Raw genomic sequence first — 27,062 nt, forward strand, 5'->3', positions numbered from 1 at the left:
GTTTATTCCAACCCACGATATCCGACATTGATGCCGATGGCAGTGTGAATTGAACTTGGCAAGAGGCGATAACCTACAGTTTGGTGCTGGGACCTGTGCGGCGAGCGACTTTGACACACCCACGACCAACTCAGGCCAGGCCAGGCCAGGCTTTCAAGAAACGAGCGTCATGGATTTTTAGACCACGGCAGATCGAGAATTGGTTCTGATTCTTGCTCGGCCAGTAAGGCGGATAGCCCAACCCGCAGCAAAAACACTCAGCATGATAATTGCCCCATTTGCAACTGCAACGGAGAACGTTCCTGCAATCGCCTTAGTAATCACCTCGGCTACTTGATTTACCAAAGAAAGATTTCCTTCCAGGCTAGGATGCCTGAAACCCGCAAACATGCTCCAGATTTCGTCACCTGTGATGTCGTCTTCCCCACCACTGAGCATCGCGTCGCTGAGGTATCTAAAGCCAAGATTCTGATATATGCAAGCGCAGACTGAGGTAGCAAGGGAGATGACGCCGAAATGCAGCGTGGCGAATAGGGTAGCATAGCTGTTTGCTCGCTCAACACTCTTCTGATCCTGGTCCTGTAGTAGGATGGCTGTCTGCCGGAACACTAGCCCTACTCCTCCCCCAGATATGGCGAGTATGCCCATGACGATGCCGGCAGATCGATATGGATCTGCAGACATTTGCAGGACTGATGCAACGAGAATAAGCCCGCCGCCGAGAAGATTGAGACCAGGATCAACCCTGGCTCTCTTGAACAGTGTTTCGTGGAGTATCCTCGTGAAAAGCAACGACCCGACGTACGGCAGAAGATGTGCAGCAGCTGTGGCGAGGGTGGACCCTTGAGCAAGTAAAAACACAAGCTGCGCGTATTGCAGGTTGACCGTGTAGGAGGCAGAGGCCATGCTAGTGACGGTAAAAGCCAGAATATGCTCAATACCGATTGCTTCAAAAACAATTATGCGAGATGCAGGCGTGGTGCCGATGCAGCGGAACTGCTGTGTCGCATAGGCAATCAAGAGAAAGCCAGTAAGCACCCAAGCGACGTCGGCAGAAGTTGAGCCCCAGGTCCAGCGATGACCCGAGAAGACTAGACATGCATGAAGCATCATGGCTGAGCCGCAATGTAAAATCCAACCCAGCCAGTCGGTCTCTACCAACCAGGACTGCTGTCTGGGGTTCCCTGCGATTCCGCTTGCAGTTTGGCGTCTTAGGTGCAACGGGGGAAGGAAGAAGTAGTACCCGATCCATAGGACAAGCACTATCGGTATGTTTACGAAGAAGGCCTTTCAAGGTTAGCTTGGGTGCACTTCCGTACTTCCGTCCTGCGTTTCCGAATTACGAGCAAGGCATAAACTTACCCACCGCCACGTGGCCGTGTAGCTGTCTGCGAATGCACCGGTAATAACCGGACCGAGAAATAGACCAAGCACAAAGCAAATATCTATGACAGTCTTTGTGCTGAGTGTGTTATCCGGACTAGCATATATAATGCCGTAAAGGAGGAGTCTGTCCGTGAAAAAATTAGATGGAGGACAGGTACCGTAGCTCGGAGACGACAAGATCTCACCCGTGGTAGAGTCCTGCTCCTCCCGCCCCGCTGATTGCTCGCCCCAGGATGACGGCATTCATATCTTTAGCGGTGCCAGACACAACCACGCCTACAACAAACACGATGCTGTGAATGTAAAACTGCAGCTTCAAGTCTGCCAGCAGAGATAAGCGCCTACAAAGCGGCATGATGCACATTGCGACGGCCGGGTATGCAAGAACTACCCAAGCGAGCAAGTCATCCCGACCAAGGACGCTGAAGATTCGAGTCTGAGCGTTCGATGTGTTGCTTACGTTGTATCCTGAGTTGGACACAGTCAGAAATGAGGACCCTTCACATTCTGCAGCGGAACATACCTAGAAGCATGCTACTTAGTCCACAGCACAGCTCAAACATGAATGATCTCCAGGATATGCATTTTGCTTTCTCTTTGATTCTGTAAGAATTGATATCATCTGATTTTGCGGAAGACGGAAAGTCCCTGTCTTTGGGTTCCATAGTTGCTATTATCACAGGGTTTCTCAATACGAAAAGCAGTGATAGCTACCAAAGAGAACATGTTTCCCCTAGTAACGTTCTGATCAGATTTTATGAAAGCATAATCCAAAACAGCCTGTTCAATGCCACGAACGAGCAGCAGATCGGAAGTCCACATACCTGTTATCTCAGAGCCAGTCTTAAGCCGCATCTTGCTTATTGCTCGGATTTCCTACGCGAATCAGCAGCTATGGGCTGAAGAAAGAGCTCCGTAAGCCCCTATCCATGGATCTCTTTACATAGCAGGCTCATATAATCAGGGGCGGACATGTCACACCGAAGAACGGAAAGTATGTTCCTCCTATAACACACAAGACAATGGAGGAAAGGATGAGAGCATGCACATGAGCAGCACGTACCGAGCTGACTGTGAAAAACGTCCTGCAAATATACATTTTACTTAGAATAATATCCTCAGTTCTGCACCTTCTCCTAGTACTTGTCCAAGCGTTAGAGCTAGCTATCAGGCTACCTTTGCTTGGCTTCTTGGCCATCACCTTTTTTTCCAGACCTGTCACAACATGGCAGGAGATCTATGATGCATTTTCACAGGCAGAAGTTTCCAAACTTCTGGTTTATACAGGTGTTAAAGAACTGTTACAGAAACTGAAGAATCGGAGATCCGATAACTTTATAGCGAACGTGCGGTAGCAGTCGAGTAATGGTTTCTTTAGCCGATGCCGTATCAGATCCAACCGGCAGGTATTGAACAATTTTGTTTCTAGATTCCCACTCAGTGAATATACAAATTCGACCATTAGCTTTTGTGTGTTCAGCTCACAACTGTGACTTAGACTGCTAGTGAGATTTACGCCTCTGCCTTGTGCTGCTTGATAGGAGGGCTTGCGCCAGCTGCGCTCAGATCCCATTGCACGGCTCCCTAGGCGAGAGCTCAGAAACAACGGCCTCACAGGGCTTGAAGAAAAACTCCGGCATTTCAGTAGAATGATGCATTGGATACGTTTTCCGATAGACTGACCATAGATTGCCCACGATGATCCCAACGAGGCAGGACTCGAAGCTTCTGATCCTCGCAGTAGATTCGGCCACTCGCAGAGTTGGATTGATCTACACTTCTATTGCTAATTTCACTGTTTAAAGCATTCAAGCTCCAACCTTCAAGTCAAGACTACCGGAACCAGGTGTGACCAGGCTTCAATTCGGTTAGTTACGGTAACGAAGCGTGATCTCGGATCCTATCTAACAAACAGCAGAAAGGCCGAGTACAGACGCATTTGACCATGAAACACCGGATACTTGGCTAGCCCCTAGGGCCATTGCGAATATTATCGTATCTACTCTGCGGGTAGCTGAGCCAGTTCTGCGAGCGGTCAAGCGATCCCAGCTTGGCACTGGCAAGGGTAAGGCTTTTATCGTCAGTACGATCTGCTGAAATTTCCCAGAACATGCTGCCGCCAAGCGCCTTGGCCTTAGTGTATTCGACCTTCTGAATAACGCTTTTCAATGTGTCATACGTCACAAATTCTTTTGTTAGAGTATTGTAGCTGAAAGAAGCACCAATTCTGGCGTCGTATATCTCCACAGCACCCGACCGTAGCAACGCTTTGTAGTCCCAAACACCGGGTTCCCAGGATCCATTGCCGATCCCTGAAAAGGGTCTACCCGGCCCCGTTGTGTTTTGGGAAGTCCGGCCATAAAGGGGAATGCCCAGTACAAGATTTTCAGGCGGGACATCACATTACTCTCAAGCTGCCCAATAGACGACTTTGTAGTAAGCTGGCTTTCACAGACTATATCCTTATTGATCACATTCCTGGACTAAAATGGCAAGCAAAGACCTTACCAAAGCTCTATGATTGATTATTTGGGAGAAACTTTCCCAAAAGCAAGTGCTGCGGGAGAAGGTGTGCTATCATTGAAGTTTCTACAAAACCAAGTGCATGAGACTGCAAGTAGAATGGTTCTAGCTGCTTACTTGCGAAATGAAATATGGTGTTAAGCGTTCACGCGACCTGTTTGCAAAGATGGCTTCTGTCAATTTTGAGGGGAATGTTCATATACACGTATACTTACTGGTCAAAGCAAGGTCCTTGATCTCAAAGACTCCTCAGAGTCTTCGAAGATCAGGTTGTGATCTCTGAGATCACCCCTTGTCTGTTTAAGATCAACTGTCTCGGCAGTCACGTGCTGTCACGTGGCTTTGTCCTTATGTAATCCTGGCTCAGCCCGTCGGTGATTCTTCTGGGCGAGTGTCGTCAAGAGGGGCATGACCCCACCTGGCCTCCCTGGTACCAGCCCAACCATCTGCTCGTAACGAACGGGCTCGAATACGGGCGGAAGCAGTTCAAACAAACGTGTAGGAGTTTCCTGGAGTGTTTGATTCCTCGCGTGTATGTGATTGTGTTGTTGCAGGGGGTGTACTGACTTAATGAACTTTCGTTGCAGACTGGCATATGAATCGGACTCAACAGTGCGGTCTCGACGGCCGTTATGGCTTATTCCATAGAGTGATTTATTTCCAGAAAGCGTCCATAATTCAGAAGTGGGATTTAACTACAGTTGAAAGCAAACCCATCTTTCTCCTGTCAACACATGTTGGTTTTCTGTATCTGCTCCATATAGTGCCGATTGAGCCTGGGTACCTACTGCGTATGCATTCGACGACCCTAAGGGCTCTATTCTATAAGTCAAGCCGAAGTAATATACTGCTGGCACTGTTGCAGTGGATATCTACTTAAGCAGCGAAGTTGGAGAGTCACCGTTACTTCGAGATAATTCGGAAGATGTTTGATTATAGCCAAAAGTGAATGTTTGCAGCTATTGTTCTGCGGCCAAATCTGGATGTTCCCCATCTTAACAAGTAGACACACGTATCACTCGGCCACCCCCACATTTCAAAGATTGAATTTCGGTACTGCAAGCGAAGATGTAGTTGCTCCAAACTGTGTACCAGCCGATGCACTGCTTACCAATGTGCCGTAACGAATGCAAAGTTCAGACATCAAAGCGTACCTGCGTCTGAAACTGCTCTTGAAGAACAAATTCTACCAGCACAAAATTATAAAATTTTGTGTCTATTGCTGGAGTCGACTTGCCTCATGTCACGGCCAGGGTGAGCATAGCACGGAAGCTAGTTTATTCTATCGACGAAGATTCTACTTTGAGGAGAGGGAGGGAAACAAACAAAGTTCTGAGCTTGACGCGACGTAGAGGAAGGTATCACCCTGGAGCTTAGCCAAAACAATAACTGTTAAAATGCCGTGCAATTCGCTAGGTATTTGTTTCTCTCTAGGTTCATTTGCCTAATAGCCAAGTCGAGCAGATGGAAAATCTGCATACAAATCTTTCTCGTTTGTTTCAAGATCCCAATCGTCCGGTTCCAAGAGTTCCGGAGCAGGTTAACCTCGGACTGCAGTTCGTCACATTCATTAAAGTGAAGCAAAATGTTTTCCAACAAGTCGTCTAGCTCAAAATGGTTTGCAGAATAGGTGTGTTACGACCAGACAGTTGGGCCGGTACCAGAGAGGCCAGGTGGGGTCACACCCCTCCTGACGACACTCGCCCAAAAGAGATACCGACCGGCAGAACAACGATTACCTAAGGACAAGGCCACGAGATTTCACGTGACCTTACGTGACGGCCAAGTAAATGGATCTCTATGATCTGTAGAATCTCAGTTGAGAATCACAGATTAAACAGATCAAGAGGGATTATATTCGGAACATAGTCTATATAAGGCACGCTCATTACCATGTAGATAGATTCGATTCTAGGATTGCTTAGCAGCAATTAAACTCTAGTTAACCTCAATACTTACTTGAGAACGATCATAACTTCACCCCCAGTCATTGAGAACCCCAGTTACCCAGCCAGACGCTCAGTTGCTTCAACCCACTGTACTTTACCCTAAGAACAGGTTACCCGATACCTTGATCGTAACATTTTGATTGCTCCTGTTCAGTACTTTGCCTTGAAGCATACCGAGCAGTATCCGACAACATGTCTTCCCAGACGTCCAAGAACAACACCCCCAGCACCCCGGCCACGAGCAGCAAGGCGGCCCAAAAAGCCCCTGCTCGGCCCAAGGACGATAGCGACAGCGAGGACGAGGAAGACCAGCTCCGCAGGCAGGTTGCTAGGACCAACCAGGAGCTCCACGAACAGACGCTCCGCGCAACCCAACTCCAAGAGGAACTCCAGGCTCTCCGAGCCAGTGCTAACGTTACCTCAACCCCTCTTGATGGGCGCGAGAGACTCAAGCTTAACCCCCCAGCCACATTCGATGGCACACCTGGACAACTTAAAGGGTACCTTGTACAGGTACGCACCTACCAAGCATTCCATCTGGAAACTTTCCGCAGTGAAACAGAAAAGGTGGTACACGCGGCCACTTTCCTCCGAGGACGAGCCTTGTCTTGGTTCGAGCCTCTGTTGCAGGAATGGCTTGATGTACCCCCCGAAGAACGACGCCAAGAAGTCACCGACATTTTCTCAACCTTCGCAGGGTATAAACGCACCCTCCGTTCCTTGTTCCAGGAACCCGATGAGAAACGACAGACCGAACGAGACTTGGCCAACCTACGACAAACCAAGTCAGCCTCCGCTTATGCAGCCGAATTCAGAAGGCTAGCAACAAGGCTGGACATGACCGAAGAAACCAAGATCCTCCAGTTCTACCAGGGACTGAAGTCAGAAGTAAAAGACGAGGTATCCAAGCTCGACCGACCCGAGGATTTCCTCGAGTACGTCGAACTTGCCATCAAACTTGACAACCGGATTTACGAACGCCGACAGGAAAAACAAGGCGGACAGCGAGTGTTCGTCACCTCAACTCGACAAGCCAACACGGGACGCAAGTACCAACACCCCCAACCCACACACCACAGAAATAATGGTGGATGGCAGCAGCCCCGTCACATGGCGCCCCAGACCTACAGTACAGCTTATGGTACCCACAGTGGACCCATGGACCTCAGTGCCACACAACACAAGAAGCCCCGCAAAGACCCCAAGAGCGGCAAGTGCTTCAAGTGCGACAAGACAGGGCACATCGCCAAAAACTGCCCGAGAAACCAGGAAGATATCCCTGATTTTAGGGGCAAGACCGAAAAACCACGAGGACTTAATGCCACCAATCACCAGCAACTACGGCCTGACCAACACAGCACGATGAGCTGGACCACCTGCTACGATGACAATTGCATGGTACACAACAGCTCCAAAAACGACGCAGGATGGTACCCACAGAAGCCCCGAGGCACTCGAACCCTAGCAGTAGGAAACCGAGTACCCCTAGGAACAGGACAACCAACGAAGTTACACCGACAAGAAACCCAACTACCCGAACTCACGGACTCGGATGCCTCCGGAGAATCGGATGAGGAACCTTTGGGACAAACCCACCACATTAGGACAACCAATCAGTCCTCAACACAAGAATCAAGCGAGGATTCAGAAGAAGAATCCAGCGAGGAAGAGACCATACCCTCGAGCCAGTACAACGCAGCAAGGGAGAACAACCCCTACATATACGAGAAGAAGCACATCGACTTATACCGAGACGACCAATCAGTACAGTTTCCCGGATTGCCACTTCAGGCACAGATCCGACATCCTACAGGACCAGTCAGTGCAACCTTTGGAGACCACCCGACCTTGGACACCAAACACCCTCAACACGCAGAAATCTTTTGGGCAGAATGCTTCCGAGACAACTGTGGACTCCACCTAAGCAGGAAAATAGTCCACAACTTCTTCCCACGACGACGCAAAGCAACAGGCATTCACGAAGTATACACCACAACCGACCTACCAAATTGGGAAATTAAGATAAGACTTAACACTGAGCCAGCCGCAATCTTCACGCCTAACGACAACTACCCCATGGCGTGTTGCAACCAGAAACAGTTCCCATGGTACGAATGCACCCGAAGCGTATGCAGAGTACATATGCTAGCCAAAGCCCAGGCCTGGCACGAACAGAAATCACGGCAACCAGGACCTGCACCAATGACCAGAATTGTGTGGAACCCCAACGTACGAAATAACGAGATAACCACGAACGCACGCAAGACACCCGTGCCAGCAAAACACCCACTTGACCTAGTCGAAACAAGAAGTAGCCACACACCCAGGGACAAGAAAAACAAGGACCCACGACGCGAGTCCAGCAAGTCAAAAAACTAGGGCAGCCAGACGGCACAGGGCACCGAACGGCGACACGAAACACGAAACAAAAAACCCTGAACGCTACACAGGACACGATAGCAGCACACGAACACATATTTCTCGACATACGACTCGATGGCAGACCCATACGAGCACTCCTCGACAGTGGAGCACAAGGCAACTACATCTCACCAAGGGTCGTAGCGAAACGACGGATACCTTGGCAGCAAAAGAAAGAACCATACCAGTTGCAGACCGTGGAAGGAGAGGCAGTTTCATACGGGAACGGCACCATCGAAACAGAGACCGTACACCTCTGGATGGAGAGCTATGGACGAAAGGAACAAATCACCTTAGACATCACGGAGATAGGGGACAAAGACGTGATATTAGGAATCCCCTGGCTCAGAAGGAGCAACCCCCGGATAAATTGGACAACCGGCCAAGTCCAATGGGAAGAGCCGTTAGCCTCTGAAGGAAAATCCGAGAAACGGACTTCACGCAACGAGCGTAGGGCACAGGAGCGAAATCAACAAAAAATTATGGCGCTATTGAGGAAAAGCGAGCCACGCCTGGAGCCAACATCGGAAGGATCGCGACTATCCATGAGCGAAGAACGATCGAACCTTACCACATTGATCGACAACATCCCGGCCGAATACCGGATGTATGGACGACTATTCAGCCCCGAACTCGAAACAGGACTACCTGAGCATAGTCCGTTCGACCACGAGATACCATTGAAAGAAGGAACACAGCCCAAATTCCACAAGATATACGGCTTGAACCCAACACAGATGGAGGCACTAGATAAGTACCTCGCAGAAAACCTCAAGAAAGGTTACATCAGACCATCGACATCACCAGCAGGATACCCAATCCTCTTCGTACCAAAGAAGAACGGAAAATTACGACTATGCGTGGACTACAGACAATTAAACGACATCACCATAAAGAATTGCTACCCACTCCCACTAATAGGAGAACTCCGAGACATGCTCTACCAAGCACAATGGTTTACGACACTAGACCTCAAAGGAGCATACAACTTGATCCGCATGAAGGAAGGCGAAGAATGGAAAACAGCGTTCCGCACCCGACGAGGACATTACGAGTACCTAGTGATGCCCTTCGGCCTCACCAACGCCCCAGCAACCTTCCAAACCATGATCAACCACGTTCTCAGGGAATGCCTAGACATTTTCGTCGTTGTCTACCTGGACGACATCCTTGTCTTTTCCAAGACGTTGGAAGAACACAAGCAACACGTTCACACAGTCTTACAGAAGCTGCAAGACGCTAAGCTCTTAGTTGAGCCCGAGAAGTGTCTCTTTCACAGCAAGCAAGTCAATTTCCTAGGATACACTATCGCTCCTGGAGAAATTAGGATGGAGAAATCGAAAATCCAAGCAGTAAAGGAATGGCCTCAACCACAGAACGTAAGAGACGTTCGGGCATTCCTCGGATTCGTGAACTTTTACAGAAGGTTCATCAAGGGATACGGCGCGATTACCACCCCATTGACCAACATGACCAAAAAAGACCTAGAATTCCAGTGGACGGAACAGACACAACAGGCCTTTGAACAGCTACGAGACGCAGTAGCCAGAGAACCAATCCTCAAAATACCAGACCCAACGAAACCTTTCGAAGTCGAGACCGACGCATCGGACTATGCGATCGGAGGACAACTCAGTCAGCGAGACGAAGAAGGACGGTTGCATCCTTGCGCCTTCTTCTCACAAAAACTACATGGACCAGAACTCAACTACCAGATTCACGACAAAGAGCTTATGGCCATCATTCGAGCATTTGAAGAATGGAAACCACAGTTATCCGGAACTAAACACGAGGTGTTAGTTTACACGGACCACAAGAACCTGACCCACTTCACCACTAGCAAAATGTTAAACAAACGACAAATCAGATGGTCAGAATTCCTGTCAGAATTCCATTTCAGGATCATTTACCGAAAAGGGACGGAAAACGGCAGGGCCGACGCCCTTAGCCGAAGACCAGATCACGAGAACACAGTACCAGAGGAAACACGGGTTATCCTCACCACAGACGGAAACAGAAACCTTTTACCAGCACACCGGAGCCTTATGACAACAAATACGGTAACCACACCAGAAGAAATACGGAAGATCCACGGAAACAAAGCCCACGGACACCAAGGAATTTCCAAGACATGGAAACGGCTAAAACAGCATCACAACTTCAAAGGAACACGACAAGAAGTACGAGAAGCCATTAAGGACTGCGAACTTTGTGCCAAGAGCAAGTCCGCAAGACATAGGCCTTACGGACTCCTACAACCCTTACCAGCCCCCAGCAAGGCATGGCAGACCATTACAATGGACTTCATCGTCAAGTTACCTCCTTCGGAAGAACCACTCACTAAGACCAAGTACGACAGCATACTGGTTATAGTGGACAAGCTCACCAAATACGCCTACTTCCTACCATACAAAGAAAGCAGCAACGCCGAAGAAATCGCCTACACATTCCTACGAGTGATTGTCAGCAATTACGGACTTCCAGAAAACATCATCACAGACAGAGACAAGCTCTTCACATCAAGATTTTGGAAATCCCTGATGGAACAGCTAGGAACAGACCACAAACTATCCACAGCATTCCACCCACAGACGGACGGACAAACAGAGCGAGCCAACCAAACACTGGAACAATACCTAAGATGCTATGTGAACCACAAGCAAGACAATTGGGTACGGTTATTACCCACAGCACAGTTCGCTTACAACAGCTCAGAAAACGAAAGTACCAAGACAACCCCGTTCTACGCCAACTATGGATTTAACCCTACAGCGTACGGAGAACCAAGAACCACGACTACGGCACCGCGAGCCGATAAACAAGCGAGCGAGTTACGACAATTACACAAAAAACTCCAGCAGGAACTAGAGTTCGTACGAGAAAGAATGATGAAATACGCCAATCAGCATCGGATGAAGGGACCATCTTTCAAGGAGGGAGATAACGTCTACCTTATTCGACGCAACATCAAAACACAACGACCTAACAGCAAGCTCGATTTTAAGAAGCTTGGACCTTTTAAAATCAGCAAGAAAATCAGCGACACCAACTACCGACTGTCATTACCAGACACCATGAAAATTCACCCCACATTTCACGTATCACTACTGGAACCAGCACCACACGGCACCAGCACACAAGAAACGATCGAGATCGACGCAGAACAAACCTACGACGTTGAACGAATACTCGACCACAGACGAAACCACGGCAAAACAGAGTACCTTGTTAAATGGGAAAACTACGGACATGAAGAAAACACTTGGGAACCCCTTAACCACCTCCAGGATTGCCAGGAACCGCTCCGCCAATACTATCAGGAGTTGGATCTGCGAGCAAGTCAGCCAAGGAAAAGAGGACGACCTAAGAAAGCACCACCTACCATTCCCAGAAGTTAAGGGCCGACCAGGACTCGAAACCATACCACCAGACGAACCTACAAAGAAACGATCAGTATGCAACACAAAACAAAAACACCAGAAAAACGACGTACCAACGGAATGTTGCGCAAGAACATTCATCTCATCCAACAACGAAGGATTTAGAGGACCCATCGGGAAAGTCGAATCCCAGACAAAATTGGAATCCGGAAGAAGCGACTCCAAGGACACTTCAGGCAGGACCTCGGTTGATCGTCGACGCTCCTCCTGTTCCGCCTCCTCACGCTCCACCCGATCCAATTCCTCCAAGTCATCAATTCCGCGAGACACAGCTCGCATCATCTTTTCAAACCACATCCGCTTTTGTTTTCGAAGGCGCTCAATCTTCGCATCAATCTGACGACGCGCCTCCTCAGCGGCCTCCATTTCGGATTCCATCCGAGCATGCTGAAGGCCAATACTCCGGATTTTCGCGGAAGAAAAGCCCAGCACGTCACAACCAGGACGATTGAAACGCAAGCACTCCACACAGCGAGAAGAATCCTGGGGAGAGACCGAACATTTGGCCACCCCACGAGACTCACACGAGGAACAAGAAGGCATCTCCACCGTTGACGCCAGGAGAGAAGAGAGGAGGGCGGATCGGCGCTCTGTCGACGAACGACCAGGTTTAGGTTTGGCTACGCGACTAGACATGGCGCAGGAGAGTTAGCCAGGAGGGAAGGAAAACCAGAACAAGGATCAAGGGAGTACGGACTACTTAAAGGCCAAAGGGACTTGGCCAAAGGAGAGGAGACCTGATGTTACGACCAGACAGTTGGGCCAGTACCAGGGAGGCCAGGTGGGGTCACACCCCTCCTGACGACACCCGCCCAGGAAAATCACCGACCGGCAGAACAAGGATTACGTAAGAAGAAATCACGTGACCTCACGTGACTGCCAAGAGAGTGATCTCAGTGATCTTTTGGGATCACAACAGATCAACAGAAGTGATCTCACTGATCCAGTGAGATCAAGGAGATCACATTCGGAACATAGTCTATATAAGGCACGCTCATTACCATGTAGATAGATTCGATTCTAGGATTGCTTAGCAGCAATCAAACTCTAGTTAACCTCAATACTTACTTGAGAACGATCATAACTTCACCCCCAGTCATTGAGAACCGCAGTTACCCAGTCAGACGCTCAGTTGCTTCAACCCACTGTACTTTACCCTAAGAACAGGTTACCCGATACCTTGATCGTAACACAAAGTTACCAAAATATACCATATATGGGTGCCGTCTTTCGACAAGATTATTACCTCACGCAACGTTCGGTTCAACGAAGCCTGTTTCTATGAGGGACCAGAGCAAAAGGCAAAGGAGACCGGCAAGCTGACTGACGAATACGAGCTGCTGATCAATATAATCCACGAGCCCAATCTGGAAGCTGTTAGCACAGGCGTTGCCGAAAGGTTGGGCCTGCTATAAGACAGGCCAGTGCTTACCCCAGATTCAGGCGTACCTATCCCTGATTTGGAGGTAAACGACATTCGGCAGCAAAGTGAACGAGGCGCGGAAGATGCAAACGAGCGTCCCGACGAAGGGATAGAAGTTCACGCAGAATAAGAGCCCGCACAGATAGCTACGGGTGGACCGCTTCCAGGAAAGGCGGCGAGCCAACCGGAACCGCCTGGAGAGCATGTATTAGAGGCTGACGAGCCCAGAGATTGTATTCTGGTGGCGCCAGAGTACCCAACGGCTTTGGCAGATAGGGACGGAACGCCCAAAGCAGGAAATAATACGTACAGCCTTGGGGTGCGCACCCCGAGCAACACGAGATCTCCACCATTCGCATCGACGAACCCCAGTGAGGGATTAGATGCGCCGAGACCGGTAGGACGCACAGAACAGGCTGAGCCGGGTCTCGGAACGGTTGAGACGGCAGCACGATACTTTTCGCCGGATTAATCCGAGGCCGGGGGTGCAGGAGCCCCTGAGCCACAACCCCCTAATGATCTACCCGCACGGACCGCCCCTTTCACACGTGCGCTGGAGCCCCCAAAAGTGGGTTCCACGCGCGTAAGCGAGCTTAGGCGAACATCACGCGTTACGAGGCCAACCACAAGAGCTTTGGAAGCAGATGTGAGGCCACGCAGACAGCGAGGTGGGGGAAGCGCACAACGCGGAAGGCGCAGAGGGGATGATAACAGCACGAGCTTTGCGTACACATTACTCCCCGTGGGGAGGGATCAAGTGGGCGGAGACAACAACGTGCTTGCTAAGCAGATGTATGACCCAGACTGGATACTCGTACCGAGTTCCGAGGCGTGGGCATCGTTTATCACAACGTTTTTGCCTGATTAACAAAGCACGTTGGAAGGCGGTGATTACGACCACAGAACACTACACGAAACTGTTGCAGCAGTTACACAGCAGAAAAAGCCGGATCTGAAAGTTAGACTACATCGAAACGACCTGTTACCAGCTCCCAAAACCTGGAAGGAGCTTCTAAATCACCCAAACCATGTGCAGTTCACAAAAGCGGCACGTTTGGAATGGGACACTTTTGAACTGAAGGAAATATGGGAGGTGATACCGAGATCCGAATGCAGAACGAGGCCGGTTCCCCTTATGTGGGTCTTCACTTACAAGTTCGACAAGGACGGATACTTAGAGCGGTACAAGGCTCGACTCGTGGCCCGAGGCGATTAACAAGCGCCCAATACCCTTGAAAGCACCTACGCAGCGACTTTGGCAGCGCGCAACTTCAGGTTAGCACTTGCGCTAATGGCCTATTTCGATCTGGAAGCGGAACAAATAGATATTAGCAATGCGTTCCTCAACGCAACGTTAGACATGGAGTCTCCCGTATATTGCACCGCTCCAGAGGGCTTTGGGAGTAAAGAGACTGCGTTCAGGTTACGAAAAGCGCTTTACGGGATGACAAAGTCCCCCAAGCTTTGGTACGAAGAGCTTTTGAAAACTTTGCAGGATTTGGGGCTGTTACCTGTAGGAGACGAACCCTGCATGTGCGTATCTGAACAAAGTAAGGTTATTGTGATCTTCTTTGTAGATGATATCGTTGTTTTTTACTTTAAAGAGCACACCAAGGAGGGCAAGGCTGTGATCTCAGGGCTGAAAGCAAAGTACGAATTGAGAGAAGGACCACTATCCTGGTTCCTGGGGATGCGCGTACTCCGAGATAGAGAGCGCCGCACAGCAACGATACTGCACGACTTTTATATCGAGAAGATTGGCATGCGCTTTAGGTTTACGGAAAGCAAGGGTTACCCGACAACGCCGCTTCCAGAAGGATTTATACCAAGGTTTGAAGGCAAAACGTCTCCAGAAAAGATAAAGTTGTACCAGGAGATGATTGGTTCAATACTGTACACCGCCATCATGCTCCGACCTGACGTTGCGCACGCAGCCTCCTTACTTTCCCGGTTCCTTACCAACCCGAGCCCTTTCCACAGGCGGTTAGCCAAGCGGGTACTACAGTATTTGTACGGAACAAGGTTCCTAGGGATTAGATACGGTGTTACTCAGACGATTCAGCATTTAGTGATGGCCAGCGACGCCTCGTTCGGAGATGACCCAGAGATTAGGAAATCTTCTGAGGGATACGTGATGATTTTATTCGGGGGTGCCATCAACTGGAGGGCAGCCAGGCAAACCACGGTAACCACCTCGACTACGGAGGCAAAGCTGCACGCCCTATCTAAGGCGGCTAAGGAGACCATGGCATTTAAACGGATCTTCCGTAATATACGTCTGAATCTAGGTCAGCCATGGGAACTTTATTGCGACAATAAGCAAACCATTCGTCTGGTGGTCGATAAAAACTCACGAATTAGCACTAGCCTGCGCCACGTAGATATACAGAACATGTGGCTGAAACAGGAGCATGCGCGGGAAAACTTTACAGTTACCTACCTGGAGACTGAGCTGATGCCTGCAGACGGACTTACAAAACCACTCTCCCTGAGTAAATTCGAGCATTTCAGGGCGCTCCTGAATCTATACGACGCACAACACGAGGTGCAGGGAGGTTCACAAGCGCGGTAAAGAGCATGGCGACAGGACATGCAACGTTTTATTTGTTTTAAAAAAAAAAAAAAAAAACAACACAAAAACCCTTGATCTGGACCGAGGCCCGCCCGCATATTATGTTATCTACTGGCCGGCGCCAGCGCCACCAGGGAACGACACAAAATAAATGCCCGTGATGGGACGACCGTTCAGGGTCGCCGCCACCACCGCCGGCATGCCCCCCACGAAAGCCACCCCAGAAACGGCCTAAGCACCACTAGGTGGTGCCACCTGTGCGCCTTGCGGCACGACAGGCACGCCAGAAGCCCTAGTGACAGGCTTTGGCGCAGGCGTTCTCCTCGCCTGGAGAGCTGCCAATTCCTTCGCTTGGGATTCGGTCCAGTCCCGGAAGTGGTACGTGACCACGTTCCGAAGGAGCTGGACCTCCTTGGCAGAGGTACGCGGTGAGCAAAAGAGCGCATGGCCCAGTGTTACGACCAGACAGTTGGGCCGGTACCAGAGAGGCCAGGTGGGGTCACACCCCTCCTGACGACACTCGCCCAAAAGAGATACCGACCGGCAGAACAACGATTACCTAAGGACAAGGCCACGAGATCTCACGTGACCTCACGTGACGGCCAAGGGAATGGATCTCTATGATCTGTAGAATCTCAGTTGAGAATCACAGATCAAACAGATCAAGAGAGATCACATTCGGAACATAGTCTATATAAGGCACGCTCATTACCATGTAGATAGATTCGATTCTAGGATTGCTTAGCAGCAATCAAACTCTAGTTAACCTCAATACTTACTTGAGAACGATCATAACTTCACCCCCAGTCATTGAGAACCCCAATTACCCAGCCAGACGCTCAGTTGCTTCAACCCACTGTACTTTACCCTAAGAACAGGTTACCCGATACCTTGATCGTAACACCCAGCTCACCCGTGGCGCGCTCAAGGGGTCCCCCAGCTGGGAGAGGGAGGCAGGTATGCCCGCCCCGGCAGTTCCAGCAGCGCGGAGGACGCGCCCCGCGAGCACGGGAGCGCGCGCCCGGCTGATCCGCGCAATGGCCGGTCGCAGTTCCGGCCAAAAACGCCCTCGCACACCCGAAGCATGTAACCTGACGGGGGATGAGTCCGTCAGGCCGCACACGACGGGGACGAGATGGACGCGACTAAGTACGGCATATTAGTGTCAAAAGCGCCTAGAAAATAAGAAAGGAACGTGAGAATATTTACAGAGCGCCTAGGGTGACCCTCACCCTCCCCCTCATCCTCCTCCTCGTCTTCCTCCTCCTCCTCTCTCCTCCTCTTCCTCGACTGGGTCTGCACAACCAATTAGCGAATTAAATGCGCAAAAGGGGTGTTGAGCACTTACGGTAACGCCAGCCGACGCGTCGACCACGGGACCAGCCCGGTCGGCAGCGCCAGCTGCAGCGCCAGCGGCAGCAAAGGCATTGGTGGCGGCGGAGGCGGTCTCAGCCGGTCTCATAGTGTCAGCAATACCATATAAAAAGACCAAGGGCAGAAGACATTACCAGACGGAACTCAGCTTGGGAGGCGGCCAGCGCCCGCGCCAAAGCCAAGCGCTCGGCAGCATCAGCACGCCTACAACAAGTTAGCCAGATGCGCTGAAGTATCACAGAAAACAGGGGATTAAATACTTACAAGATAAGACGGGCCGAAGCCCGCTCCGCCCGGCTCCCGTTGATGGGCGTGAAAGACGACACTATATATGGGCGGAGTTAGCAAGCTCTCATCCAACGCACCGCGCACCGCGCGGCGCGCCACAGAGCCAAAAGCTCATGAACCTACTCTTCTTGTTGCTGCTGTTGTTGTGAGGCTACATAAGTCACATCGTCAGCACGCGCGCAGGCCGATAAGAGCAGGGCAATATTTACGATCTGGTTGGTATGGTATAAGGTCAAGATCAAGGTCAAGATTCACAAGTCAGAAAAGCTAGCGGGATATCTGAGCGACGTGCGCCTACTACGACTTTACGGCAACCTATTGTCTCTATTCACACAATAGGGGGCACAATACTACGGATTCGTCGCCATTGTAGGGGTTTCACCGCCCGCATTTCAATACAGTGGCAGAATCCAGATGCGGTGCGCTTTGCACCGCTACAGCTATTCAGCATCACTTTTTCTTTGTTCCTTAGATAGATATACGCATTCAGAATACGGCGTTGAAGCGCCGTATTTGGGGCTATGTAACAGTTGAATCCCAATAAGGTATTAGGAGTCAACTGGGGGGTGTGTTGCATTAGATAATCAGATAGATCTTGTCGTCACATGATAACAAGCGCTGAGTCAGCGTTAGGAGCACGATAAAAGCTCCAACACGCGTTCTAGCTCAGATAGCACTACCTACACCAATACATGGCTCTCCTACCCACAAAATCTGGCTGTACGTGTACGTTAGTGTGCGTCAACTTTGGATTAACTATACATCAATATTTACGTAATAAACCTTGTCGTAATTTGGACTGAATTTGAGATAGGTGTACAGGAATGCATCAATGGTTTTATTAAAGCATTTCCAAATTGCCAGGGTATCAATAAACCACGCGAATAGCAAATACTTATCGATATTACCTTTTATTACACCTAGTAAAAATGCCACACCTACCAAGCATGAACCAACAGTATGAAAAGATTTGATCAGATATTTTACAAAACTTATTTTGAACCTGATCCACGTTTCAATGATTAATACTATCATGTACAGTCTCATAAAATTGGTTATATAAGCCCGATACCTTCACTACACCAACTCGTTGGCAATTTCTCATCGCAAACTATATGGCGGTACTCTTATTTTGCATCACGAAATTTAAAAAAGCCCATCAAACAAGCACCGTTACCTGGAATTTTCAATTATCAAGCCCATTCAAAGTTGAAGTCGACTGCCATGCACCTCGCGCAAATTATTTTGGCTGCCGCCAACATGGCCCTTTTCCCGGTTGCCAATGCCGTGGGAGGGAAACAAGTCCACTCAATTAACACAGAATCGACATTGAATGGCTGCTTGGTTACACTCCGCCAGCGTACGAACGGTGGACCGGCTAATCACCCAGTTAAAAGCGAGGCAAGATATATAAGACTTAATCAGTCGGTACACGTTGGCGGGCACCTAATTACTGTCGGTGAACACTGTTACGATGTTACTGCCAGCAATTTGCCTGCAAACTGGTATCCTCACATTTTGCCCGCTGAGTGTAAGTAGAACTTTGGGGAGGTTAAGCCTGTAACACTTCCACGCTTTGTTTCCTAAACAGAGCCTAAATTCAGGAATAAAAAATTCGCAGGGAAATATTCGAATATGTTATTATATACCGCAGCGACGACCATTGGGTCCTCACAGGGTCCCATTACGGACTTGCATCCGGCATGTGATAGCACCAGGCTTTTGCGCCTCGTGCGCGTATAGTTATCTAGCTCCAATCTTTGCAACGCCTCATGTATGTGTCACAAAAGCGATCCCAAAGAGACAAGGCTGCAATATAGGGGCGATTCTATTCGAGCATTAAAACATGACAAGATTTGACATTGTCTTGTAGCGGAATTAAAAGAACGATATAGTGGGTTCTATTATTAAGCTACGCTGTTAAATTAGACGCCGTTGTAGCTCAAATGCTTTAGATCATGTGTTACGGCCAGGCATACATTGGAGAACCTCGGTGTATTAGGCGCTATTAACGAAAATTCTAAACTGAAAAGAAGAGAGAAACTACAATCAACGACGCGCTGGAGAGACGCGCTTAAACCTGGAGTTAGTGGACCCTTTAAAACCCTGGGCTTAGCGTGGCTGGTAAGTGGAGTTGTGATTCTGAGGGTAGGTCTGGTGGCCTATTCCTTACAGTGGCCCAGATACACCAATCCGCAACATAGGAAAAGCGGTACCCAACGTTGAAAAAAGTATTAAATAAAAATAATCAAGGTCTAAAAGTTTCCAAGGCCTTGGTATGCTATCTTGTATTTAATTTAATACCCAAAAACCCCCTTAGTTAACCCGTTACTCCATGGAACATTCAGAGTAAGATTTATACATCTACCATAGAAATATCAAGTTTCCACTCTTCGCAATCAATCGTCCCTGTAAGCGTTTGACTTTCAATAAACTTGCAGTCGGGGCTCGTTTCAAAATTAACCGTATAGGATGCGGTGTGAACCCTGCCGTGCCGGCCAGGCAGAACATATACTGCGGGTTGTAGTCTAGACCATTGAAATTGATTTTTGCCCTTTAGTTCGACCTTACAATAAGATCTAGCGCTAACGTGCAAGGCAAATAAGCCGAGTGAAACAATTGCTTTAAATTGCATATTGACGACTGTTGTAATTTCGAATAAAAGGTGAAATGGATTGTAATCAAAAAAGAAACGGTAGGAAAGGTATAGGAGGTAAGCTGGAAGAAAGATTTGCCTTGTGGTTTGGAAGTGGTAGTTTGGAAATGGTAATCAAAATGGCGATTAAATCGGGTATTTATATTTACCTGCTGTATTTGTTAATGAACTTTAAAGTAGCCGGTGCCAATTATAGGAAAAGAATACTTTGCATAGTATAATATCATAAGAATGTTAATTAATTAATACGCGTAAACTGGGTCCAACGCATTAATAACAGGAGCTAGTCATGTTAGTTATATGCGTTGTTTCGCATATAATAGGTCCACTTTTATTTAGTTATAATGCACAATATATACCGCCGGAATCGGGTTATTAAGTTATCTGTTAACTGTAATCTGGGGGTGGCGATTCGTACAAGTTGGCGAGTGGGGTTACGCACCCTAACACTTACGAGTTAAATACCCTATATCGGGCTTAAATTATCTCCAAAACCTGCGATAGGTGCGAACCCCGATATCGGTTTGTACGCAAATTAGGGTGTTTTTCCAAAAACCCATATAAAATAATTTATCGGAAATTTACCTGCTGCACAGGAATGTTTTCTGGTGTGCGGACCTCCATTTCGATGTCGGAGGGTATATAAAAGGCCAGAGCAAAGTGCTCCGACCAATATAATATCGTTTATTTGCGTACAAAATTCCATTTGGTGCATTATTTTAAATATGTGGCGGATTATTCTATATATTTGGTGCATTACTCTATATATTTAACGTGGTTCATCAGGACCCCGGACATATCAGGACCCCGGACATTTTTCAACCCAGTTTCATCCTTTATTTTCCACACGTGTTCTTTCCCCCAACAGTAATGGAATCATCAAATTGCGAAGCGCGAATCATTCTTGCTCTAAATGAGCTCCGATCAAGCAAAAAGAAAAGCATACGAAAGGTTGCATTAATATATAATGTCCCAAAATCGACACTACACGACAGAATAAACGGCATCGCTTCTTTGGCCAATCGTCGGCCAGGCAACCAAAAGCTAACGGAAAGGGAAGAGGAAGTAATTGTCCAGTATATACTGGACCTGGATTCCCGAGGGTTTCCAGCCCAGATCGCTGATGTGGCCGCAATGGCCGATCATCTTCTCGCTGCGCGGGACGCGCGACCGGTCGGCAAGCAATGGGCTTATCGCTTCGTACAACGACGCACAGAATTAAAAACGCGTTTTTCTCGCGCTTACGATTTCCAAAGAGCTCTTTGCGAAGATCCTGACGCGTTAAACGCGTGGTTTCAATTGGTGGCCAATATGAGGGCCAAATATGGCATCCAAGACTGCGACATGTACAACTTCGACGAAACCGGCTTTATGATGGGCCAGATTTGCGCTGGAATGGTCGTAACTGGGTCCGAAAGACGCGGAAGAAGGAAAAAAGTACAGCCTGGCAATCGAGAATGGGCGACTGCAATTTGTTGCATCAGTGGCGACGGTTACGATATACCCCCGTATATCATCGTCAAAGGCTTTTACCATTTGTCCAATTGGTATACAGAAGGCGGTCTTCCGGACACGTGGCGCCTCAAACCCACCGTTAATGGATGGACCGACAACGAGACTGGCCTCGACTGGGTTCAGCATTTCGACAACCATACAAAATCGCGGACAAAAGGCGTATATCGGATGTTAGTGCTCGATGGGCACGGCAGTCATCGATCCCCTGAATTCGAGGGCTATTGCAAAAATCACAATATTATTCCACTTTACCTGCCTGCTCATTCATCTCATTTAACCCAGCCACTTGATGTCGGAGTGTTTAACGTCCTTAAGCGGGCGTACGGTCAAAAAATTAACGACTTTATCCGGGCCCACATCACTAACATCAGCAAAGTCGACTTCTTTTTGGCTTTTGCAGCGGCTTACAAAAAGTCAATGACAAAAGAAAATATGGCCGGGGGTTTTCGAGGGGCGGGAATTATCCCCCATAGCCCGGAAATGGTCATATCTAAGCTGGATGTTAGGCTACGGACGCCGTCACCTAAAGAGCTTGATTTTTCCAGCACCGAAACCTGGGTCTCTCAAACACCGCACAACCCGACAGAAGCCGTTAATCAATCTACCCTTGTTAAAAGTCGAATCAACTGTCATCAGGGAAGCTCGCCAACGCCTATTTTTAATGCTGTAAAGCAGCTAGCAAAAGGGTTGGAGTCGATTGCTCATCGAACCACACTTTTGGAAGCGGAGAACCACAGCCTTCGGAAGGCCAACGAAGCGCTTAGCAAGCGGCGCAGGGCTCAAAAAACACGTATCCGCGAAGGAGGGTCATTTACCATACAAGAGGGTCAGAATTTGCTTCAATCAAATGGTGCCGATGGTCTAATATACGAAAAGAAAGATGAAAATGGGGAGGGGAGTAGTGCGCAGCCGGCGACTAAACGACGTTGCGGCAACTGCGGTAAACCTGGACATAATGCACGCACCTGTCAGGAGGATGCAGAAATGTCTGATGTACATATATCCGATTGCATTGAGGTAAATTGAACAACGCTGGCGTTGCAATTGAAATTGGAAGTAGTATTGTGCAGGAAAAGTGTCCGGGGTCCTGATATGTCCGGGGTCCTGATGAACCACGTTAGTGCATTATATTATATATTGTCATGGCCAGGCATATAGTAGAGAACCTCAGTGTATTGGGCGCTATTAACGACGATTCTAAACTGAAGAGAAGACAGAAATTACAATTAATAACGCGCTGAAAAGACGCGTTTAAATCCGGAATTAGTGGACCTTTTGCAAACCCTGGGCTTAGCGTGGCTGGTAAGTGGAGTGGTGATTCTAAGGGTAGGTTTCGTGGCCTAATCCTCACACTTAACAAATTAACGGAATTCCAACAACCCCACTTCGGCCCTATATATTATGGACTATATGTAAATAAAACTGGACTTGCTACCTGTAAAATAATGTATATAATTAACAACTGTAATTTTTCTTTTCTTTTTAGTTTAGGATTTTCGTTAATAGCGCCTAATATATGTGAGAAACGCATAACCTTCCGTTCCGTCCAAAAGGCCAAATGACCAAATTGCATGAATGCTATTTAATTTAGGTTATATAATGCAGTGCCACGTTTGTACGCAGTACAGATCGTGACAATACACTGAGGTTCTTTAATGTATGCCTGGCCGTGACAAAAATTAATGTTATTTGTCAATCATTAATAATAATATATTGCATAAATGGCATAACTCAATTACAAACCTTTGCTTCTCCTAATTATAGCATTATTACATATATAATATAAATTAAAAACCTTTATTTATGGAGGCTTCTAAATTTAATAATTGGCCTAATTAGTTCTGTTTTAACCGCTTCTATTATTAATTCAAATATATTGTCACGGCCAGGCATACATTGGAGAACCTCAGTGTATTAGGCGCTATCGACGAAAATTCTAAACTGAAGAGAAGAGAGAAATTACAATCGACGACGCGCTCAAGAGACGCGCTTAAATCCGGAGGTAGTGGATCCTTGTCCGATCCCTGGCTCGGTGTGGAGCCGAGTCGTGATTCTGAGGGTAGGTCTAGGGGCCTGATCCTCACATTACCCCCCTCTAAGGCCTGATCGACGTAGGCGGTCAGAGTCTTGAGTTTGTCACGTGTGTCTCCTCGGGGCCTTCCTCCGCTCTCGTGTCTTTTTCGCATCGTGCTCGGCAACATTGTCCTCGGGTCCGTCCTCCGCAAAAACATCCTCTGCTGCGCTCCTGATCCACTGTTGCAAATTTACCGGAGGTCCTGCTGCGTCCGGGTACTCCCTGTGAAAGGTATCCAGCAGTACTGGTAAATTTTTCAAATCGCGGGCCTCATACCATGTCTCATCAGGGTCGAGTCCGACCCACGATACCTGATATTGCAACGTCTTCTTTCGTCCGAATAGACGTGAGGCCAACACTTGCTCCACATCCCACTCCGGTTCTCCGTTAATTTCGACCGGTGGTTCCGGCTTTTGATACTGCTGAGGTAATGGATCCGTTGCTGCCTTGCGCAGTCGGCTGGCGTGGAACAGCTTACTACCTTTATACCAGGCAGGGGTGTCGAGAATGAAGCTGTGGCCCTTTTCCTCGAGAATCGTCCATGGTCCTGCATTTTGCGAGTCCAATTTGGTCGTAGGAGCTTCGGTGGAAAAACCCTTTTTGCTAACGTAAACCGCATCTCCCACCGTAAAGTCGACCGGTCGCCGCTTCTTATTAGCCTGCCTCTGTTGCTCTATCTGCGCTCCGAGTCCGTTGTTGCGGGCCAGTTCCTGAGCTTGCCGGGCTTGGCGGACCATTTCCAGCGCCTTTTGTTGCTGACCGGTCTCCAGGTCTTCTTCGGGTAAAGGTAAAGAGAGCGGGTCTCTAGGGCGAGCTCCGGTTTCTGCTTCGATCGGTGCCATGCCAATAGAGGCGTGGACGGACGAGTTGTGGCCGAAGTCGAAGGCGGGAATATGCCGTCGCCAATTCGTTTGGTATTTGTCTACATAAAAGCGCATTTTCTGATCCAATTCAGCGTTGGTAATTTCGACGCTGCCCTGACTTTGAGGGTGGCGGGCGCTTCCATGTTTATACTTTGTTCCTGTCAACTCGTTTAGAGTGTTTAGGAACTCGGATATAAACGGTCCGGCGTTGTCGGAAAGCCATAAATCGGGGACGCCTTTCCAACGGTACACGGTCTGATAATACCGCATGGCCAAGGTCTCCGCGGTGTCCGTCTTTTTTCCCGGTAGGGTGGCCAAAAGTTTGGTCAATCGGCAGATGAAGACCCAGACGTAATTATAGCCTTCTTTATCCTTGGGCATATCTTTGCCGTCTACCATTACGTGCTGCCAACACCGTCTAGGGATCTCCAGTGGGTGCAACAGCCCAGGCGTCTTATCATGTCGTACCTTGTTGCGTTAACATTCGCGACAATTCTTAATGTAGCGTTTAACGTCTCGATTTCTGTCGGGCCACCAGTAATCTCTTTTCAGGCGGCTGAGGGTTTTATTCTGGCCTCCATGGCCGAAGATCTTGGGCTTATGAGCTTCGCGGATGAGAGCCGTTCTTAAGAAGATCTTGCCATCCTGGGTAATCTCGGGTACCGTTAACAAATTGTCGTGGTGACCTAGGTTCTGTTTCAGGTTTTCTTCCAGGATAAGGGCCACCAGGTCAGCTCCCTGCGGTGCGGAGGGTTCCAAGTTGCTAATGGTTGGAAGAGGTTCGCCGGGTCGGGAGTCGATCTTTTCTGGAGGGATTAGTGCAATGGTGCGGTCTAACACAGCTCGGGCCTTGACCGTAGGGTTGTCGATGGTTTTGCGCGAAAGGGCATCGGCTGCCACATTATCCTTGCCGGGACGGTATTTAAAGGTGATGTCGAAGTTGGCCAGGTAGTCAGCCCATCGTATCTGGCGAGCGGACAAAAGTTTCTTGGTCGACCAATAAATTAGGGCCTGGTGATCGGTGAAAACACAGAACTTGGTACCCAACAGGGCTGGTTCGAAGTCCTTTAGCGTATTAATTACAGCTAATAGCTCCTGGTCCTGAATCGGATAGTTTTGTTCAGCAGGGGACATGGTTTTGGACGAATAGCCGATTGGCTTCCAGCTGCCATCGTCCTGTTGCTGCCACACGACACCGGCGGTGGCCCTGCCACTGGCGTCGGTGTCCATCCTGACAGGCATACCGGGTTTGAAGAAACTCATCACGGGGGCGGTGACCACCAGTTGTTTCAGCGCTTCAAAGGCAGATTTCTGCTCGGGGCCTCTTTCGAACGGGACTCCCTTTTTCAATAATCGGGTCAGAGGTTCTGCTTGTTCGCTGGCGTGATGGCAGAACGTCCGAACGAAATTGCATAAGCCTAGGAAGGATCGTACTGCGGAAACGGAGGTGATGTCGTCCCATTGCCAGCTGGTGATGGCTTCGACCTTTTTGGGGTCGATGCGGATACCTTTACCGATCTCTAAAAGTAAACCCAGGTACTCGATTTCGAAAACGCCGAAACTTGACTTTTTGATATCGCCTTGGAGTCCGGCTTTGTGCAACCTGTAAATAACCTCCTCGGTTTGCTCAAAGTGGACTTGCTCCGATTTATCCTCGGTATAAATCAACACGTCGTCTGCGTAGGCGCTCGCGAAAGCGTCCAGCAGTTTATTAAGCTGAGCGTTAATAAAAGCTTGGAACCAGGCGGGTCCGACCTTCAGTCCAAAGGGTAGGACCTTCCACTGAAATGTGCCTTGTCGCGTTTTGAACGCCGTTAAATACCGTGACTTCGGATCCATTAGCAATCTGTTAAAAGCTCGAATAATGTCGATCTTGGTCATCCTCCGGGCTTTTCCACACTTGCTCAACGTCCCGGCCACGTCGGGGGCAAGTACTTGTCGTCCTTTGATGAATTTGTTTACCCATCGGTAATCCACACAAAAACGTTGCTCCTTCGATTGCGGTTTAGGAACGAACAGAGTCGAAGCTGCGGTCTCCTCCATTGTCCGTTCAATGAAATCGATCCTCAGAAGTTCGTCGATGGTTTCCTTTTCCAACTCCATTATCGCGAAAGGGGTCGAATAGCGGGCTGGCCTCCCCTCCAAAGGTTTCTCGAGTTCCAAAACCACGTCGAAGCCGGGTCGGCTAGGCGGGAGAATCGTCGACGCCTTTTTGGAAAAGAAACCCTCGAGGTGAGCAAGTGCTTTGGGTAACTTGGCTCGTACTTGCGCGATGTGCTCCGGGTCTTCGTTTGCAGGGAATGGAATGGGACGTCCATCGTGAGTCTTGTTCCACTGCAGGGCTGATACCGCATTCAGGCTGGTCGTAGGCGTATCGTTTACTGGTACCAACGGTATAGGCTCCGTGGGTAACGGGGATCGTTTCCATCGATCTTGACGAGGGTCGTTAAGGAGGGCACAAATATTAGCTGGCAGGCCTTTGTTAGAAACGGTCTTTGGGATAGTCGGGAAGGCGTTAATTTCTGCGATCTGAGCCTGGTTTTCGTGTTGGCGTTTAGGGCTTCGAAGTATCTTGTGG

The 27,062-nt window shown here is 48.9% G+C and overlaps 6 protein-coding genes across 6 annotated transcripts; 2 read left to right on the forward strand and 4 right to left on the reverse strand.

Moving 5' to 3' along the window:
* Positions 1–177: 177 nt before the first annotated feature.
* MGG_00010 (uncharacterized protein) lies at positions 178–2,485 on the reverse strand (the record flags this gene model as incomplete). The annotated part of the gene is made up of 5 exons (XM_003719088.1): positions 178–1,287; positions 1,363–1,510; positions 1,572–1,893; positions 2,211–2,262; positions 2,450–2,485. The coding sequence occupies 5 exons, from the start codon at positions 2,483–2,485 to the stop codon at positions 178–180; spliced, it is 1,668 nt and encodes a 555-aa protein (XP_003719136.1).
* An 866-nt stretch (positions 2,486–3,351) lies between these two features.
* MGG_17552 (uncharacterized protein) lies at positions 3,352–3,783 on the reverse strand (the record flags this gene model as incomplete). Its single annotated transcript, XM_003719089.1, has 1 exon — positions 3,352–3,783. A coding segment is annotated over one exon (432 nt), but the record flags the coding sequence as incomplete, so codon positions are not given.
* A 2,167-nt stretch (positions 3,784–5,950) lies between these two features.
* On the forward strand, positions 5,951–7,782 carry MGG_17553 (uncharacterized protein; the record flags this gene model as incomplete). Its single annotated transcript, XM_003719090.1, has 2 exons — positions 5,951–7,622; positions 7,672–7,782. The coding sequence occupies exons 1-2, from the start codon at positions 6,051–6,053 to the stop codon at positions 7,780–7,782; spliced, it is 1,683 nt and encodes a 560-aa protein (XP_003719138.1). The 5' UTR covers positions 5,951–6,050.
* Positions 7,783–11,383: 3,601 nt separating this feature from the next.
* On the reverse strand, positions 11,384–12,085 carry MGG_17554 (uncharacterized protein; the record flags this gene model as incomplete). The annotated part of the gene is made up of 3 exons (XM_003719091.1): positions 11,384–11,592; positions 11,662–11,715; positions 11,773–12,085. The coding sequence occupies 3 exons, from the start codon at positions 12,083–12,085 to the stop codon at positions 11,384–11,386; spliced, it is 576 nt and encodes a 191-aa protein (XP_003719139.1).
* Positions 12,086–16,162: 4,077 nt separating this feature from the next.
* Positions 16,163–17,176, reverse strand: MGG_00005 (uncharacterized protein; the record flags this gene model as incomplete). The annotated part of the gene is made up of 3 exons (XM_003719092.1): positions 16,163–16,859; positions 16,924–17,010; positions 17,063–17,176. 3 exons carry the CDS (start codon positions 17,174–17,176, stop codon positions 16,578–16,580), a joined length of 483 nt encoding a protein of 160 aa, XP_003719140.1. The 3' UTR covers positions 16,163–16,577.
* Positions 17,177–18,636: 1,460 nt separating this feature from the next.
* On the forward strand, positions 18,637–19,119 carry MGG_17555 (uncharacterized protein; the record flags this gene model as incomplete). The annotated part of the gene is made up of 2 exons (XM_003719093.1): positions 18,637–18,907; positions 19,031–19,119. The coding sequence occupies 2 exons, from the start codon at positions 18,637–18,639 to the stop codon at positions 19,117–19,119; spliced, it is 360 nt and encodes a 119-aa protein (XP_003719141.1).
* Positions 19,120–27,062: the final 7,943 nt, after the last annotated feature.

This window comes from Pyricularia oryzae, chromosome 5 (assembly GCF_000002495.2).
Source record: "Pyricularia oryzae 70-15 chromosome 5, whole genome shotgun sequence".
Classification (NCBI taxonomy): domain Eukaryota; kingdom Fungi; phylum Ascomycota; class Sordariomycetes; order Magnaporthales; family Pyriculariaceae; genus Pyricularia; species Pyricularia oryzae.